The sequence below is a fragment of the Humulus lupulus genome, chromosome 4 (assembly GCF_963169125.1).
Source record: "Humulus lupulus chromosome 4, drHumLupu1.1, whole genome shotgun sequence".
Lineage (NCBI taxonomy): Eukaryota > Viridiplantae > Streptophyta > Magnoliopsida > Rosales > Cannabaceae > Humulus > Humulus lupulus.
In genome coordinates this window covers 120,903,248-120,920,992 of record NC_084796.1, presented here as the reverse complement: position 1 = coordinate 120,920,992, position 17,745 = coordinate 120,903,248, and the positions used below count along the sequence as shown (strand labels likewise).

General features: G+C 41.8%; 1 protein-coding gene across 6 annotated transcripts in view; it reads right to left on the bottom strand.

Annotated features, from left to right (window-relative positions):
- The window catches only part of LOC133830764 (serine protease SPPA, chloroplastic), a 77,512-nt gene that overhangs the window by 20,866 nt on the left and 38,901 nt on the right, over window positions 1-17,745 (bottom strand). Inside the window, exon 12 of one of the 6 annotated variants that reach the window (XM_062260832.1) lies at window positions 434-3,897. The exons of the other annotated variants lie outside the window; for them this stretch is intronic. Within the exon in view, the coding sequence (XP_062116816.1) occupies window positions 3,876-3,897 (22 nt within the window). The 3' untranslated portion in view covers window positions 434-3,875. Of the gene's footprint in view, window positions 1-433; window positions 3,898-17,745 lie in introns of those variants that run through there. 6 annotated transcript variants of the gene reach the window in all.

Genomic DNA, 17,745 nt, shown 5'->3' with positions numbered 1-17,745 from the left:
CTCACATCTGTTCGACTGTTCATTTCCATGGCAGCTACTCATCATTGGCCTTTGCATCAGCTTGATATTAAAAATGCTTTTCTTCATGGGGATCTTGAGGAAGAAGTGTATATGGAGCAACCTCCTGGGTTTGTTGCTCAGGGGGAGTTAGGGCGAGTTTGTCATCTTCGCAAATCTTTATATGGGTTGAAACAAAATCCTCGTGCTTGGTTTGGTAAATTTAGTCAGGCTGTTGAGAAATTTGGTTTGTTGAAAAGTAAGTCGGATCATTCTGTGTTCTATGAAAGATCAACTGTTGGTATCATTTTGTTAGTTGTGTATGTGGATGACATCGTTATTACTGGAAATGATACTGGAGGCATCTCATCCCTTAAATCTTTCATTCATACCCAGTTTCACACGAAAGATTTAGGGGTGCTCAAGTATTTCTTGGGAGTTGAAGTTACTCGGAGTAAACAAGGTATTTTTCTGTCTCAAAGAAAGTATGCACTTGATTTGTTAATTGAGACAGGAAAATTGGGAGCAAAACCTTGTAGTATTCCAATGAATCCAGCTGTGCATCTTACACGTGATGGGGAACCATTTGAAGATCCTGAGAAATATCGCAGATTGATTGGAAAGTTAAATTTTCTAACTGTGACTCGTCCAGATATTGCATTCTCCGTTAGTGTTGTTAGTCAGTTTATGTCTTCTCCAACAATTCATCATTGGGCAGCATTAGAGCAAATTTTGTGTTACTTGAAAGGAGCACCAGGACGAGGTATTGTTTACAAGGATCATGGACACACCCAGATTGAGTGTTTCTCTTATGCAAATTGGACAGGCTCCAAGGTAGATAGACGATCCACTTCAGGTTATTGTGTCTTTGTTGGGGGCAATCTAATCTCTTGGAAGAGTAAGAAGCAAAATGTTGTGTCTAGATCCAGTGCAGAATCAAAATATAGAGCTATGGCACAGTCTGTGTGTGAGATAGTATGGATTTATCTGCTTTTGACTAAAGTCGGGTTTAAGACTTCAGTTTCAGCAAAATTGTGGTGTGATAATCAAGCTGCTCTTCATATTGCCTCAAATCCTGTGTTCCACGAGCGAACTAAGCACATTGAGATTGATTGTCATTTTGTTCGTGAGAAAATTCAACAAGGCCTGATCTCCACAGGATATGTGAAGACTGGAGAACAATTAGGAGATATTTTTACAAAGGCTTTGAATGGGGTGCGGGTTGATTATCTTTGTAACAAGCTGGGCATGATTAACATTTATGCTCCAGCTTGAGGGGGAGTGTTAGAATATATTAACTGTATATTAGTTGTAGAAATTAGAGTTAATTGTATTTAGTTAGTTTCCTATTTAGTCTCTCTAATTTTGTATATAAATACATAATATTCTATTGAATAAAAATACAATTCATTCACCATATTTTTCAGTGCCAAATCAGGAAATAAGTCCTTTAAGGCAACATCTCCTACCCATATATCCTCCCAAAATCTGATCCTCTCACCATTACCCACCTTGAAACGTAGCAATCTTAGGAAATCATCATATAGTGCCGCAACACTTTTCCACGGGCCTTTGTAAGACAATCTTTCCCCTCTTTTGGTATCCCAATGATTATCAATAACCACATATCTACTTTTTATCACTTTATGCCACAAGGATCTATCTTCTAATGGAAATCTCCACAACCATTTCATGAGGAATGTTCTGTTTCTCCACTCCAAATGACCTATACCCAGTCCACCTTGAAATCTAGGTTTACACACCGTTTCCCAAGCCACCAAGTGTTCTGAGCCTAACAATTCACCTCCTTCCCAAAAGAAAACCCTCATTATTTTCTCAAGAGTGTTTATAATGATTTTGGGTGCTCTAAACAGCGAAAGATAATATATTGGTAAAGACGAGAGAACAAATTGAGTTAGAGTCAACCTGCCCCCTCTAGACAGGTAAGCACTCTTCCATCCATCAAGCCTGCTGGCACATTTGGCCACCACAGGTTCCAAAACGCTAGCTTCTTAGGATTTCCCCCTAAGGGTAATCCCAAGTATTTCATAGGCCATTGACCCTCTTCATATCCTATGTTTCGAGCCAAAGATTCAACTGCCTCCACGTCCATATTCAACCCAAGTAACTGACTTTTGTGCAAATTAATTTTCATCCCTGATAGAGCACAAAAAACCTTCAAAATGTCTAGCAGGTTCTGAATTGAACTCTCATCTTTCACAAAGAACACCGTATCATCTACAAATTGAAGGTGACGTACTGTGACCTTCTCTCTCCCAATGAGGAATCCATGGAGCAAAGATGACTCAGCGGCTCTATCAACCATTCTTCCTAAAATATCCACCACAACAGTGAACAAGAACGGGGATAGGGGATCAGCCTGCCTAAGACCTCTCTGGTTGCGAAAAACTTCCCTCTAGGTCTCCCATTTATGAAGACAGAGTATGAGACCGAGGATAAACAGCCCCTCATCCATCTCCATTTCTGTCCGAAGCCCTTTTTTGCTAATGCCAATTCTAGGAAGTCCCACTCAACATAGTCATAAGTTTTCTCAAAATCGATTTTGAATACCAATCCACTTCTTCCTTTACTTCTGTATTCCTCCACAGCCTTATTAGCTACCAAAACCGAGTCTAAAATCAACCTGCTATCTACAAAAGCAGCCTGAGCTTCTGATATTGTGTCAGCAAGAACCCCCCTCAGCCTGTAGGACAGAACCTTGGAAATAATCTTGTACAGACTAGTAATTAGACTGATTGGCCTATACTCTTTGATCTTGCAACTGTTTAACTTTTTGGGTATGAGGCACATGTATGTTTCATTCATACTTCCTTGGATGATTCCATCTCCTGAGAACCTTCTAAATACCTCCATCAGTTCTTCCTTCAATACTTCCCAGTTAGTTTGGTACACTGCCATTGTGAAGTCATCTGGGTCTGCTCTTTTCTAATCTAAACCCACTTCAAAAGTGCTGGAATTAGGTACTTCCCAAACCAGCCTTGGGAGTGGAATTGGTTGCAACAACCCCACTGGTGCCAAAGTCGAATATTTGTTCCATTGACACACCACGCGCTCCTCTACATATTTCCTTATATCACTTTTCATCCCCTCTATAGAAAATGGTGAGAAACGATTGTTTTTTTCATTTCTGTATATCTTTTACAATACAATTTGTACACATATATAATAGGGTTTATACAGACAATATCCTCAATCACGTAATAAATAAAATTAATTTACAAATCCTCTAAATGAGGAAACTATGGATTCACAACCATAATCAAATCACCGGATTTGATTTCCTATAATTAAATGCATAGTGAACATGAAATATTCAATACCATTGTCGATACGAAGTATTCTAATAGATGTTTGGTACTGTGTTTGGATCATATGATGAAAGTTATGAAAAGCTTGACATGTTTCAGACTTATTTATGAGAAGATAGACTCAAGTGATTCGTGTATGATCATCGATGAATGAGATAAACCATCGCTTACCATAAGAATATTGACCTTGAAGGGTCCCCATATGTCACTATGAACAAGAGAGAATGGATTGGAAGGTGTAAATATTTTTTGAGGAAAAGAAACACGTGTGTGTGGCAAATTGACAGATATCACAATGGAAATCAACAACTTTTTTATTGACAAAAAAAGATGGACATAAATGTTTTAAATATAAAAAATTTGGATGCCCAAGGCAACATTGCCACAACATAATTGTTTTAGAATTTGGATTTGAAACAACGTTTGAAACATATGGTGAACAAGAATTAGACATAGAACTTGAAACCAAACATAGCAGAGAAGAGGGCTCTTTTATTAGATGCGATATTTGAAAGAAATAAAGTCCGTCATGAATCCTAGCACTGCCAATCATCCTCCCCGATGATAGATCCTGAAATTGACAAGTATTGGACACGAATTTAGCAAAGCAATGACTATCAGTAGACAGAGATTAAATTGCATTGCATAGAAGGAACATACATAAAGTACCGACTTAAGTAGTAGATCACCAGATAGTGCCAATTCCAACAATAGGAGAATGAGTGTCGTTTGCAATTGTAACACTAGATTTAGTGGAGCAGGGACAATAAGAGTCAAACAAATGAAGTAAACATGTCATGTGATCAGTAGCGCCTGAATCAATTATCCATGGTATTTGGGAAGCGGAAGAATAATTACCAAAGTGTGCAACCGAAGCACTATGAGTCTCAGGACCGGAATTAGGTTTCATTGATATTCAATCTCAGAAGTACAAGATAAAGGAAGGTAATAGGGGAAATTCGAGGATCCCCTAAGCCTCCTGCTAGATATGTATATTAGTTGTAATATGTTAGCTGTAAAATTAGCTAGAAATTAGGCTAATTAGTTTCCTTTATTCTCTTAATTTCCTAGAAGCTTCCCTAAGCTGTGTATAAATATATGTTATTTTCTCAATGAAATAAATTATTCTCTTCACCATTGTTTACATGGTATCAGAGCAAAATTCGAAATTCGAAATTCGAAATTAGGGTTTATAACAAAATTGGGATTTGCAATTAGGGTTTGTTCTTCATCTTCCTTAGGGTTCATTTTTCAGAAAACACATTTAGAGAGCTCGTGAACTCTCACCGCCGGCACCAGCAGACTGCCTAGCCACCGATGTGCAGAACCCCGGAGTTTGGTGGCCAGAATCATAGTGCATGAGCCACACGCGCCGCCTGAAGTTTCTACGACAACACCCACGCGTCGGCGCGTGAGCACACGTGAGTTCCCTTTTTCCGGCCGTTTCTCTGCTGGTTGACTTTTTCGGTGTTTCTGACCCTGTGGTGCATCCGTTTCTACCATCGCTTTCTTCTTTTGTGATCGTTGAGGTTTGTTTGTCATCCCTTGGTGTGATTCTTCCTTCTTTGTCTCTTTGTTCTTGCTTCGCTGTTTTAGGATTATGGCAGAAAATAAGTCAGCTATTGTGACAGATATGGTGTCGGTAATGTCTAAAATTACCAACCATAAACTCAATGGTTCAAACTATTTGGATTGGAGCAAGACTATTCGCCTCTATCTTCGGAGTATTGACAAAGATGATCACTTGACTAGTGATCCTCCAAAATCAGATTCGAAGGAGAAGCTGATCTGACATGGCTTAGGGATGATGCTCGCTTATTCCTTCAAAATCGAAATTCTATTGATAATGAGGTAATTGATTTGATCAATCACTGTGAATTTGTTAAAGAACTAATGGATTATTTCGAATTTTTGTCCTCTGGAAAAGGAAATCTCTCCCGTATGTATGACGTGTGCAAAGCATTTTATCGTGCGGAAAAACAAGATCAATCCCTCATAAACAATTTTATGGCATTCAAGAAGACATATGAGGAACTTAATACATTGTTGCCCTTTAGTCCTGATGTGAAGGTTCAACAACGTCAGCGAGAGCAGATGGCTATCATGATCTTTCTAGCGGGGCTCTCCCTTGAATTTGATTCTGCGAAAACACAAGTTCTTTCTGGGCCTAACATCTCATCTTTGCAAGATGTCTTTAGTCGTGTTCTCCGAATTGAAACTACTCCATCTGCTTCGCTTACTAGTGCTTTGGTAAGTCGTAGTAATAGTAATGCGCCTGGGAGATCTTCTACCTCAAGTGGGCAGAAAGGGGGATATCCACAAGGGTCTGACAATCGAACATCAGATTCTGGAGGCATTTTTTGCAACTATTGTAAAAATCCTGGTCACACCAAATTTGAGTGTAGAAAGTTGCAATTTAAAATTCAGCAAAGATAGTTCACTAATGTTGCAAGCACCAGTGATGCATCTGACAAATCAGTCGTTATTTCTGCTGGTGAATTTGCCAAGTACTCACGGTACTAGGAATCACTTAAGTCTTCATCTCCTTCTAACACTGCTATTGCTGATTCAGGTAACTCTAATGCATGTCTTCTTTCCACATCCTCAAAATGGGTCATTGATTCTGGTGCCACAAATCACATGACAGGTGATTCCAATCTCTTTTCTACTTTTCAATCTCATAGTCCCCTTCTACTGTTACCTTAGCTGATAGATCATCATCTTCTGTTCTTGGATTTGGCACCATTACTCCTACACCTCTCCTTACTTTGTCATCAGTCTTACACTTAACTAATTTATCCTTTAATTTGCTTTCTGTTAGCCAACTCACTCGTAATCTAAATTGTTGCATCTCATTCTTTCCCAATCATTGTTTATTTCAGGGTCTTATGACGAAGAAGATTATTGGTAAAGGACATGAATCTGGCAGCCTGTATGTTCTTGATCCACTGCCACCAACCTCTATTGCTTGTTCGAGTATCGCTTCCGCTTTTGAGACTCATTGTCAGTTGGGTCATCCATCCCTTCCTTTGTTCAAGAAATTTTGTCTCCAATTTAGTAAGATGTCTTCATTAGATTGTGAGTCGTGTCAGTTTGCTAAACATCATCGTCTTAGTTCGAGTCCTCGAGTCAATAAACGTGCTAGTGTTCCTTTTGAATTAGTTCATTCTGATGTTTGGGGTCCTTCTCCTATTTTGTCTAAACCTAGATTCAGGTATTTTGTTACTTTTGTGGATGATTATTCTCGTGTAACTTGGTTATATTTAATGAAAAATCGTTCTGAGTTGTTTTCTATATTTTGTGCATTTTGTGTTGAGATCAAAAATCAATTTTAATGTTTCTGTTCGTACTTTGCGAAGTGATAATGCCAAAGAATATACATCTGCTCTTTTTCAGTCTTATATGGTCTCTAATGGCATGCTTCATGAAACTTCTTGCGTTGATACTGCATCTCAAAATGGTGTAGCAAAACGTAAAAACGGCATCTACTTGAAACTGCACGAGCCCTCTTGTTTCAAATGCATGTTCCTAAACCTTTATGGGCCGATGCCGTTCCCACCGCATGTTTTCTTATTAATCGCATGTCGTCTTCTGTTCTTAATGGTGAGATCCCATATAAAGTTCTTTTTCCTGGTAAGTCATTATTTCCTATTAACCCTAGGATATTTGGTAGTGTTTGTTTTGTTCGATAAGTTCGTCCACATGTCACCAAATTAAATCCTAAATCATTAAAGTGTCTTTCTCGTTTATTCTCGTCTTCAAAAAGGATATCGGTGTTACTGTCCCGATCTTAATAAATATCTTGTCTCCATTGATGTTACCTTCATGAAAAATACACCCTATTATTCATCTTCATCTATTCCTCGTCAGGGGGAGAATGATGATTTGCTGGTGTATTCTACCACATCTTCTGACCCTGACACATGTTCTAATGAGTCTCCTATTTCTCCACCCATCACAGACACAACACACAACAACTCTCCTAATCCTCAACCTGCCTCAGCTTCAGCTCCTGACATGCCTCCGCCTTCTATTAAAGTGTACTCCAGGCGTCCACCTCCTGTTTCATGTCATGCACCTGCTTCTTCGTCATCAGATCCGGACTCGAGCAATGATCTTCCCATTGCACTACAAAAAGGTAAACGTCATTGCACTTATCCTATTTCTTCTTTTGTTTCTTATAATCATTTGTTATCTTCTTCTTGCTCTTTTATTGCTTCCCTTGATCCTATCTTGATTCCTAAAACTGTTCGTGAAGTCATATCTCATCCTGGTTGGCATAATGCAATGGTAAAAGAGATTAATGCTTTAGATGAAAATGGTACTTGGGACTTTGTTGATTTACCTTCTGGAAAACGAGCCATAGGGTGCAAATGGGTATTCACTGTTAAGGTTAATCCAGATGGCTCAATTGCTCGCTTAAAGGCCCGTCTTGTTGCTAAGGATTATGCTCAAACCTATAGAGTGGACTATTGTGATATTTTTTCTCCGATTGCTAAGTTGACACCTGTTCGGTTGTTTATTTCTATGGCCGCTACTCACCATTGGCCTTTACATCAGTTAGATATCAAAAATACTTTTTTTCATGGAGATCTTCAAGAGGAGGTGCATATGGAACCTCCTAATATTGTTGCTCAGCGAGAGTCAGGGTGAGTCTGTCGTCTTCGAAAATCTTTATATGGTTTGAAACAAAGTCCTCGTGCTTGATTTGGTAAATTTAGTCATGCTGTTGAGAAATTTGGAATGTTGAAGATTAAATCGGACCATTCTATGTTCTATAAGCGATCAACTGCTGGTATCATTATGTAAGTTGTATATGTAGATGACATTGTTATTACTGGAAAGGGATAATTGCGGCATAAGTACCCAATGTTTGGGTTTTGTACGCGGCATAAACCCGATGTTTATTTTTAGTGGCAAAAGTACCCAAAGTCAGTAAAACTGTAACTCCGTCAGTCTCCTCCGTTAGGCAAACACGTGTCACGTTTTTATTGGTCCAAATCATAATTATTTTTAAAATATTATTGAGTTGGACCAATCACAAAGTGACACGTGTTGGTCCAGTCATCACGAAACGGAACCTAACGAAGGAGGCTGACGGAATTACAGTTTTACTAACTTTGGGTACTTTTGCCACTAAAAATAAACATTGGGTCTATGCCGCGTACAAAACCCAAACATTGGGTACTTATGCCGCAAATATCCCTTACTGGAAATGATACTAGAGGAATCTCATCTCTTAAATCTTTCATTCATACTCAGTTTCACATGAAAGATTTGGGAGTGCTGAGGTGTTTCTTGGGAGTTGAAGTCACTCGTAGTAGACAAGGTATTTTTCTATCCCAAAGAAAGTATGCACTTGATTTGCTAACTGAGACAGGAAAGTTAGGAGAAAAGCCTTGTAGTACTCCAATGAATCCTGTTGTGCACCTTACAAGAGATAGGAAACCATTTGAAGACCCTGAAAAGTATCGCAGGTTGATTGGAAAGTTGAATTATCTTACTGTGACTCGCTCAGATATTGCATTCTCTGTTAGTGTAGTCAATCAGTTTATGTCATCTCCAACAATTCATCATTGGGCAGCGTTAGAGCAAATTTTGTGCTACTTGAAAGGAGCACCAGGACGAGGCATCGTGTACACAGATCATGGGCACACTCATATTGAGTGTTTCTTAGAAGCAGATTCCAAGGAAGATAGAAGATCCACTTTAGGTTACTGTATTTTTGTTGGAGGAAATTTGGTCTCTTGGAAGAGGAAGAAGCAGAATGTTGTGTCACGATCCAGTGCAGAGTCAGAATATAGAGCTATGGCAAAATCTGTGTGTGAGATAATATGGATATATCAACTATTGACTGAAGTAGGACTCAAAACTTCAGTACCAGCAAAGTTGTGGTGTGATAACCAGGCTGCTCTTCATATTGCATCTAATCCTGTGTTTCATGAGCGGACTAAGCACATCGAAATTGATTGTCATTTTATTCGTGAGAAGATTCAGCAAGGTTTAATTTCTACAGGATATGTGAAGACTGAAGAGCAACTAGGGGACATCTTCACAAAACCTCTTAATGGGGTGCGGGTTGATTATTTTTGTAAGCTGGGTATGATTAACATATATGCTCCAGCTTGAGAGGGAGTGTTAGATATGTATATTAGTTGTAAAATTAGCTAGAAATTAGGCTAATCAGTTTCCTTTATTCTCTTAATTTCCTACAAACTTCCCTAATTTGTGTATAAATATGTTATTTTCTCAATGAAATAAACAGTACAATTATTCTCTTCACCATTGTTTACACTCCCAATGAATTCCAAGGAATTCCCACAATTATAAAATAATTCCACACCCACTACAATCCTCTTTTCTTCTATTTATACACTCTCCACAACTAGAGTATTCCTACACATTCTAGAACCATCTCAATCCCCTCCCTTTTGCCACCTAAACTATACAACTCAGTCAGCTGTCTTGGCTAAAACAATACACATCCCCTATCCTAACACAAACCTACTATAATAGCTCGTTAACCCCAAGAAACCTCCCAACTCATTATTCGGCCATTCAACCATAGCTTGAATCTTGTGAGGATCCGCTTCTACTCCCTTCTCAGAAAAAATATGCCCCAAGTACTCCACTTGTTTTTGACTGAAAAGACACTTCATCTTGTTGGCATAGAGTTGTTGAGCTTCAAGTACCTTCAACACTTTCCGCAAGTGCTCCTCATGCTCTTCCAACGTTGTACTATAGACCAAGATGTCGTCAAAGAAAACCAACACAAACTTCCTCAACCAATCCTTGAAAATAGAATTCATAAGTGATTGAAAAATGGCTGGTGCATTAGTTAGACCAAATGGCATAACTAGAAACTCATAATGGTCTTTATGTGTTCTAAAGGCTATTTTTGCCACATCCTTCCTTCTCACTCTTATTTGATGATATCCGAATTTCAAGTCCAACTTTGAGAAAACTTGAGCCCCATGTAACTGATCTAACAACTCATCTATATTAGGAATAGGAAAACATTTTAGTATGGTGACTTGATTCAAGGCTCTATAATCAATACAAAACGCCAACTACCATCTTTCTTCTTAACAAGAAGAATCAGACTAGAATAGCGGATGCAACTAGGTTGTATAATTACAGCATCCAATATTTCCTTCACCATCTTTTCGATTTCATTCTTTTGATATTGTGGGTAACAATAGGGTCTAATATTCACGGGTTCCGCCCCTTCTTTCAACACTATTGCATGTTCTCTTCCCCTACTAGGCGATATGTCTTGAGGCATGTTGAAAATCCCTTCAAAATCAGCCAACACCCCTTGCGTCCCCTTTGAAATTTCCTCCAAAACTGCTGCATTTTTCACTTCAATATTCCCAAGCATAGCTTCCACATACCCAACTTCCAGTCACACCCCATGGTCTTCGTTCTTTATAGTTTTTACCATAGATTTTAAAGAGACCAAGGACTTTTGTAGCTTTGGGTCACCTATCATGAACATTTTTTCTCCCCCAATCTTCAATTTGGCTGTGAAATTTTGCCAATTAAATTGGACATTTCCTCAAGTCTCCAACCATTGAATTACAAGAATGACATCAGCACTTCCCAACTCCAAAGGTAAGAAATCCTATTGAAGTCCAATATCTTGGATTCTCAAGGGTACACCTTTCCAAGTACCACTATTCCTCACCTTAAATCCATTCCCTATAGAAATTTCATATTCTCCCATTGCACATATCAGAAGTTCCAACCTTTTCACCAACTCCAAAGAAATAAAATTGTGAGCAGCCCCACTATCCACAAGCACCACTATCGGCTGATCCTAAATCACTCCCCCCACTTTAATTGTTTTGGGGTTAGATAAACCCACCAAGGAGTTAAGGGACAATTCCACAGTACATTCAACTCCTTCATTTTGCATTCATAACCCTAGTAGAACTTCTCATTACACCTGAAACACGACCCTTTATCTTTCTTTTCTTGGTATTCAGCTGTCGTCAACTTCTTATATCCAGCTTTCTTCGGTTTTGCAACCACCGCTTGACTTGTGTTAGTGATTTCCTTCAATGGATCAACTTTTGTATACATATTACTCAAAGTAGAATCCCCATAAGAACCATGGCTCGAATTCTTGAAAGTCTTAAGAGGAAGACATTTCCTTTTTCAGCATAGTAATTGCATTTTTTTCTTCGATCTTTTGCACCACTTCCATTATATTCAGCAAGCCCGCCGGATTAAATGATTGTAATTCACCTCTAATTTCTTCTTTGAAACCATTAACAAACATATTTTCTAGAATCCCATTTGAAATGGTGTTCAAAGATGTTGTACATACCTCAAAGTATCGTCTATATTCAGCCAGCGATCCTCTTTGCTTAAGAGCAAACAACTTTCGTTGTACATTCCCCTCTTTTAATGGTTGAAATCGCTGCAAAAGTTTAGCTCCGACCAAGTCCGAATCGCACCTCTGTGATGTAGCCAATGGAACCAAGAAAGTGCTTCCCTTTCAAAACACAACACACCTGCCTCTAATTTTTCATCACATGTAAGGTTATTTAGAGCAAAATACCTTTCAGCCCTAAAAATCCAAGAATCTGGGTCTAAACCCTTGAACCCTGGCATCTCCAGTCGCCTCCACCTAGTTTCCACCATCATCGGAGCTTCACCTACCGCACCGCCCGCTGTCGTCGCCCCTCACTACATCGAAGCAGACTTCGAAAAATGGATTGGGGTGCTCAGATCGCAAACGCGAGTGCCCTCGCAGCCTATCACCAGTGTCGCTCCACCTCCGACCACCTCCTTCACCGTTGCCGCCGCGTCACCTGCCGGAGCCACTGCAACTCTATGTACAATCTAGGCTAGGGAGTCGGCCATGGACTTTTGAGCTTCCCTAAAGCCACTCTCCCAAGAGTCTAAAACTAACTATTCCAACTAATTACAATTCTTTTATACACTCCAAACTGCCTAACCACTTTAACAAACATCCACAACAATACCATTAAATTAATATTACTCGGCTCTTAGACATTTCTTTGTTTACACCCCACATAAGTAGCCTCCAGGCAGAGGACAGATTTGATAAACCCAACCTGTCAATAATAACAATAACAGTTGCAAATGAAAGAAACCAGATAGAATTATGGGCAGCTTTTCATTGAACTACAGGAATTTGAGAGCCTGTGTCTCTCCAAATACAAAGTCTTACTCAATACATCGATACCCCTAATGTCTCATTTCCTCTCTTTTATTTCCCTACTGCCCGATACACCCAAGCAATCCCTGCACTTGCCCGTAGGCTACACAATTCACTTAACCACAATTAAAAACTAATTCCCTATACTGCCCTCGGCTGACTTGGCAGCCAGTCCACTCTTTCCCTTCCTTCTAGCATACACAAAAGTAAGTGGTGGCCTATCAATACCCCCTGCCCAAAGCCTAACCTTGTCCTCAAGGTTAAAATCTGGAAATTGATGTTGTATAGCTGGAAAATCTTCCCACGTTGCTTCAAATGCCGGCAGGTTGGTCCATTTGATCAAGGCCTGTGGGGGTGTCTTATGTGTGCCTGGGCGCACATCCATGACTGCCTCGGGTGTTACAGTCCATTCCCAATCTGCTGCCACCTCTGGCGGTAAGTTGGATGCCTGCTGCCGTGGTCCCAACGAAGGTCGAAGGAGCGAGACATGAAAAACTGGGTGTATGGCGGAGTCGGGAGGCAGTTGAAGACGGTACGCAGCCTAGCCAATTCGTGCCAATACTGGAAAAGGACCAAAGTAACGGGGTGCCAGCTTCTCATTGCGACGTTTAGCCACCGATCACTGCCTATATGGCCGTAATTTCACATAAACCAAGTCCCCAACCTCATACTGAATGTTTCTTCTTTTTTGGTCAGCTTGGGACTTCATTTTTTGTTGGGCTCTGTGAAGGTTCAGTTTGAGTAACTCTAATACTTCATCCCGACTCTTCAATCTTTCCTCCACCACTGAAACCTTAGTGCTTCCGTGTTCAAATCTCACCACCGGGGGCGGTTCTCGATGATATAGAGCTAGGAAAGGGGTCATTCCTGCGGATGAATGGTACGATGTGTTGTACCAGAATTCTGCCCACGGAAGCAACGTTACCCACTGTTTGGGTTTAGTGCCAACAAAACATCGCAGATAAGTTTCTAGGCATCTATTGACCACTTCCGTTTGGCCATCGGTCTGGGGGTGGTAAGATGTACTATGCTTGAGTTGAGTCCCTTGAAGGCGAAATAACTCCTTCCAAAACAGGCTGAGAAAAATTTTGTCTCTATCCGAGACTATGGACCTCGGTATCCCATGTAAACGCACCACTTCCCGCACAAATACAGTAGCAATTGTGGTGGCTGTGAACGGATGACGTAGTGGTATAAAGTGGCTGTATTTGGTCAATCTGTCAACCACAACAAATATTGTATCGAAACCATTGCACAGTGGTAACCCCTCGATAAAATCCATAGAAATGTCCTCCCAAACCTGCTCCGGTATAGGCAGTGGCTGTATTAAACCCGCTGGAGATTGGGCGAGATATTTACTTTGCTGGCAGATAGCGCATTCCGCGACATATTTCTGCACATCTTTTCGCATACCCGGCCAATATAAGTCCCTTGCAAGTCGCTAAAAGGTCTTGAAGACCCCCGAGTGGCCTCCTATGCAGCTGCCGTGGTATTCCTATAAGAGAATGGGAATAAAGGGCGAGGATGAGGGAATGACCAAGCGTCCCTTGAATTTCAAACACCCTTGCACCATTGAGTAGCCGCCTGTGTCCTGCCCGTGGCTGATAGCCTGTATTATTGGAGCCAAACCCGGATCGGTCTGCACATGAGCCTGTAAATCGGGCATGGAAATCAATGTTGGTACCGTTATGACAGCCAATGACACCTCTTGATGAATTCGGGACAGAGCATCAGCGGCCTTATTTTCCAAACCTGGTTTGTATACGATCTCAAAATCATATCCCAAGAGTTTAGTTAGCCACTTTTGATGTTCGGAAGCAACTAATCTTTGTTCCAGCAAGTATTTTAGACTTCGTTGGTCCGTTCGAACCATAAATTTGCGTCCCAATAAGTAAGGACGCCATTTCTGGACAGCGAGCACAATTGCCATCAATTCTCGCTCATAGACCGATTTAGTACGGGCTCTAGTAGATAAAACTTGACTGTAGAAGGCTATAGGTCTCTGATTTTGCATAAGTACCGCTGCCTGAAGCATCCGCCTCCAATATAAATGGAATAGAGAAGTTAGGCAGCGCTAAAACGGGCACAGAACACATTGCGTGCTTCAGATGAGTAAAAGTCATTTGAGCCTCGTCTGTCCACCCAAAAGCATCTTTTCTTAGCTGGTCGGTTAGTGGCCGTGCAATCTGCCCGTACCCTCTCACAAACTTACGGTAATACCCCGTAAGACCCAAAAAACCCCTCAATTCCCGCAGGGTCCTCGGAATAGGCCACTCGACCATGGCCCGAATCTTGTTTGGGTCTGCCGAAACCCCGTCTTCGGAGACAATGTGACCCAAATATTCTAGCTGTCTTTGCGCGAATAAGCATTTCTTGCGATTAGCGTACAATCAATGCTGCTGTAATCTCTCCAAAACCATGTTCAAGTGACGTTCATGGTCCTCCAAAGTGGCACTGTATACTAAAATATCATCGAAGAACACAAGAACACACTTCCTCAAAAAGTCTCGAAATACCTCATTCATCAATGCTTGAAAGGTGGCGGAGGCGTTTGTAAGGCCAAATGGCATGACAAGAAACTCGTAGTGGCCCTCATGCGTCCTAAAAGCTGTCTTCTCCACATCTTTGGCAGCCACCCGAATTTGGTGATAACCGGACTTTAGGTCCAACTTTGAAAACAATTTTGCACCATGGAGCTCATCCAATAGCTCATCGATGACTGGTATTGGAAACTTATCTGCCACTGTAGCTCGATTAAGGGCTCTATAATCCACACAAAATCGCCAACTCCCGTCCTTTTTCTTGACTAGCAAGACCGGGCTGGAAAATGGGCTGGTACTCGGCCTCACAATACCCGCCTGCAACATCTCCGTCATCAACCTTTCAATTTCGTCTTTCTGTGCTTGAGCATATCGGTAGGGACGTACACTAATCGGGCCCTGCCCTTCTTGTAGGGAGATGGTATGCCCGCATGCGCGGGTGGTGGCAGCCCTTGCAGCATATCAAATACATCCTTGAAACTGTCGAGAATCTTCCCTACCGATGGTGGAATTGGTTTGTTCGTCGTTCCGTCTTCTGTTGTGATTGCACCCAACTCAACCCAAAAGCCCTCACCCTCCTGTTGTACCGTGTATATCATTGCCTTGAGAGAGATTTGCGATTTGCACAGACTGGGGTCTCCTTGTAGTGAAACCCATGAACCGCCCACCTCAAACTTCATAAGCATAGTGCGCCAGTTTACTTGCATATTGCCCAAAGTTTCCTGCCACTTAATGCCAAGAATCACATCAGCCCCGCCTAGTTCTAGTGGTATGAAATCGGTGACCACCCGAATAGACCCTAAATCCAACTGCACCAAGCTACAAACCCCATCCGTGCGGACCTTTCCACCCGTGCCCAATAACACCCCATAACATGATGTTGCTGTAATGGGAATGTTCGCTGCCTTCACTGTGTCCGTCGAAATGAAGTTATGCGTTGCACCAATGTCAATAAGGACCGTAACTCGCTGTTGCCCAATTTGGCCTGCCAATTTCATTGTGTTAACTGAAGTGATACCCACCAAGGAGTTCAATGACAGTGTGGCCAAAGTTTCATCGGTGACCGTGTCTTCAATCGGTTCAGGCGTCTGGGGAGGAGATTCAACTGGTGTGCTGCTTTCTTCCTCATCTAAAACCAGAATCATTTGCAGGGTCTTCAATTCACATTCATGTCCACGATGCCATTTCTTCTCACACTTAAAACAAACACCCCGAGCTTTGCGATCTTGGTACTCAGCCTCGGATATCCTTCGGACCTGCGTGTTTCTTGCTGCCAGAACCGTGTTGGTGGCCGCCGAAGTAGGGGCCGGAGTTAACGAGGACGATGAGGCTCCACTGTACGACGACGGCAGCGGTCTGGGTGTCCAGGCAGAGATGGATGATCTTGCTGGAAAAATGGGGCTGAGATGTTGCTTGAGAGTGGCAGGCCGATGGTTCGGGTTTGGGCTGCCCAGTAGCTGGTGGCCTTCTTCAATCCGCTGGGCCATATCCATGACATGGGCCAGGCTCAAGGGTTTCAGAATATGGATGGCTCCTCTAATTTCATCCTTCAGCCCTTTTACAAAGCTACCCTCTAGAAGGTGTTCTGGAGTATCGGGTACCCGAGAAGCCAAGGCCTCCCATCTTAGCCGATAGTCCTTGACTGTGGACTCCTGCCGGACCGAAAGGAACTCCTCGGACAGAGACCCAACGGGTTGAGCTCGGAATCGCGCCAGAAGCAGGGTTTTGAGAGTCGCCCATGATGTTATCCTCCTTCTTTGGTTTTCCCATTGAAACCAAGTCAGTGCATCTCCTTCTAAGCCGATTATGGCTGTTTCCAGCATGTGAGCTTCAATCAATCTGGATAGCAAAAAGTACCTCTCAGCCCTATAAACCCATCCCTCTGGATTCTCCCCCGAAAATAATGGCAATTCCATCCTCGGAGGACGGAAGTCACGGCCAAACACTGAATCGGCAGTCGTATGGTGAAATTGCGAAGTTGGCGGAACTGGCGTCGATCGAACCTCTGGCGAGCCCGCGGGTTGGCTACCCCTCATCGTATCGCCGTCGACAGCTCTGCGAGCCTGGTCAGCGCTCACCGCCAACGAGTCTCCAATGTCTCTCGACCCCGACTGATGCAATTGTGCCACTATTAGCTGCAAAGCCTGCTCAATTGCAGGTAAGCGAGCTACATCGTCTTTCAGCGAGCCCAAATCTAGTTTCATCGCACTTATTTCCGATTGAACTTCCTGTTGAAGTGCTGAAAACTTGCCTTCCAACCCCTCGACGACTACTTCTAGCTTCTTTGCCATGGAGGACCAAAAGGGCTCTGATGCCAATTGATAGACCCAACCTGTCAATAATAACAATAACAGTTGCAAATGATAGAAACCAGATAGAATTCTGGGCAGCTTTTCATTGAACTACAGGAATTTGAGAGCCTGTGTCTCTCCAAATACAAAGTCTTACTCAATACATCGATACCCCTAATGTCTCATTTCCTCTCTTATTTCCCTACTGCCCGATACACCCAAGCAATCCCTGCACTTGCCCGTAGGCTACACAATTCACTTAACCATAATTAAAAACTAATTCCCTATACTGCCCTCAGCTGACTTGGCAGCCAGTCCACTCTTTCCCTTCCTTCTAGCATACACAAAAGTAAGTGGTGGCCTATCAAGATTTTCAATGTAACAATGAATGATTGAGT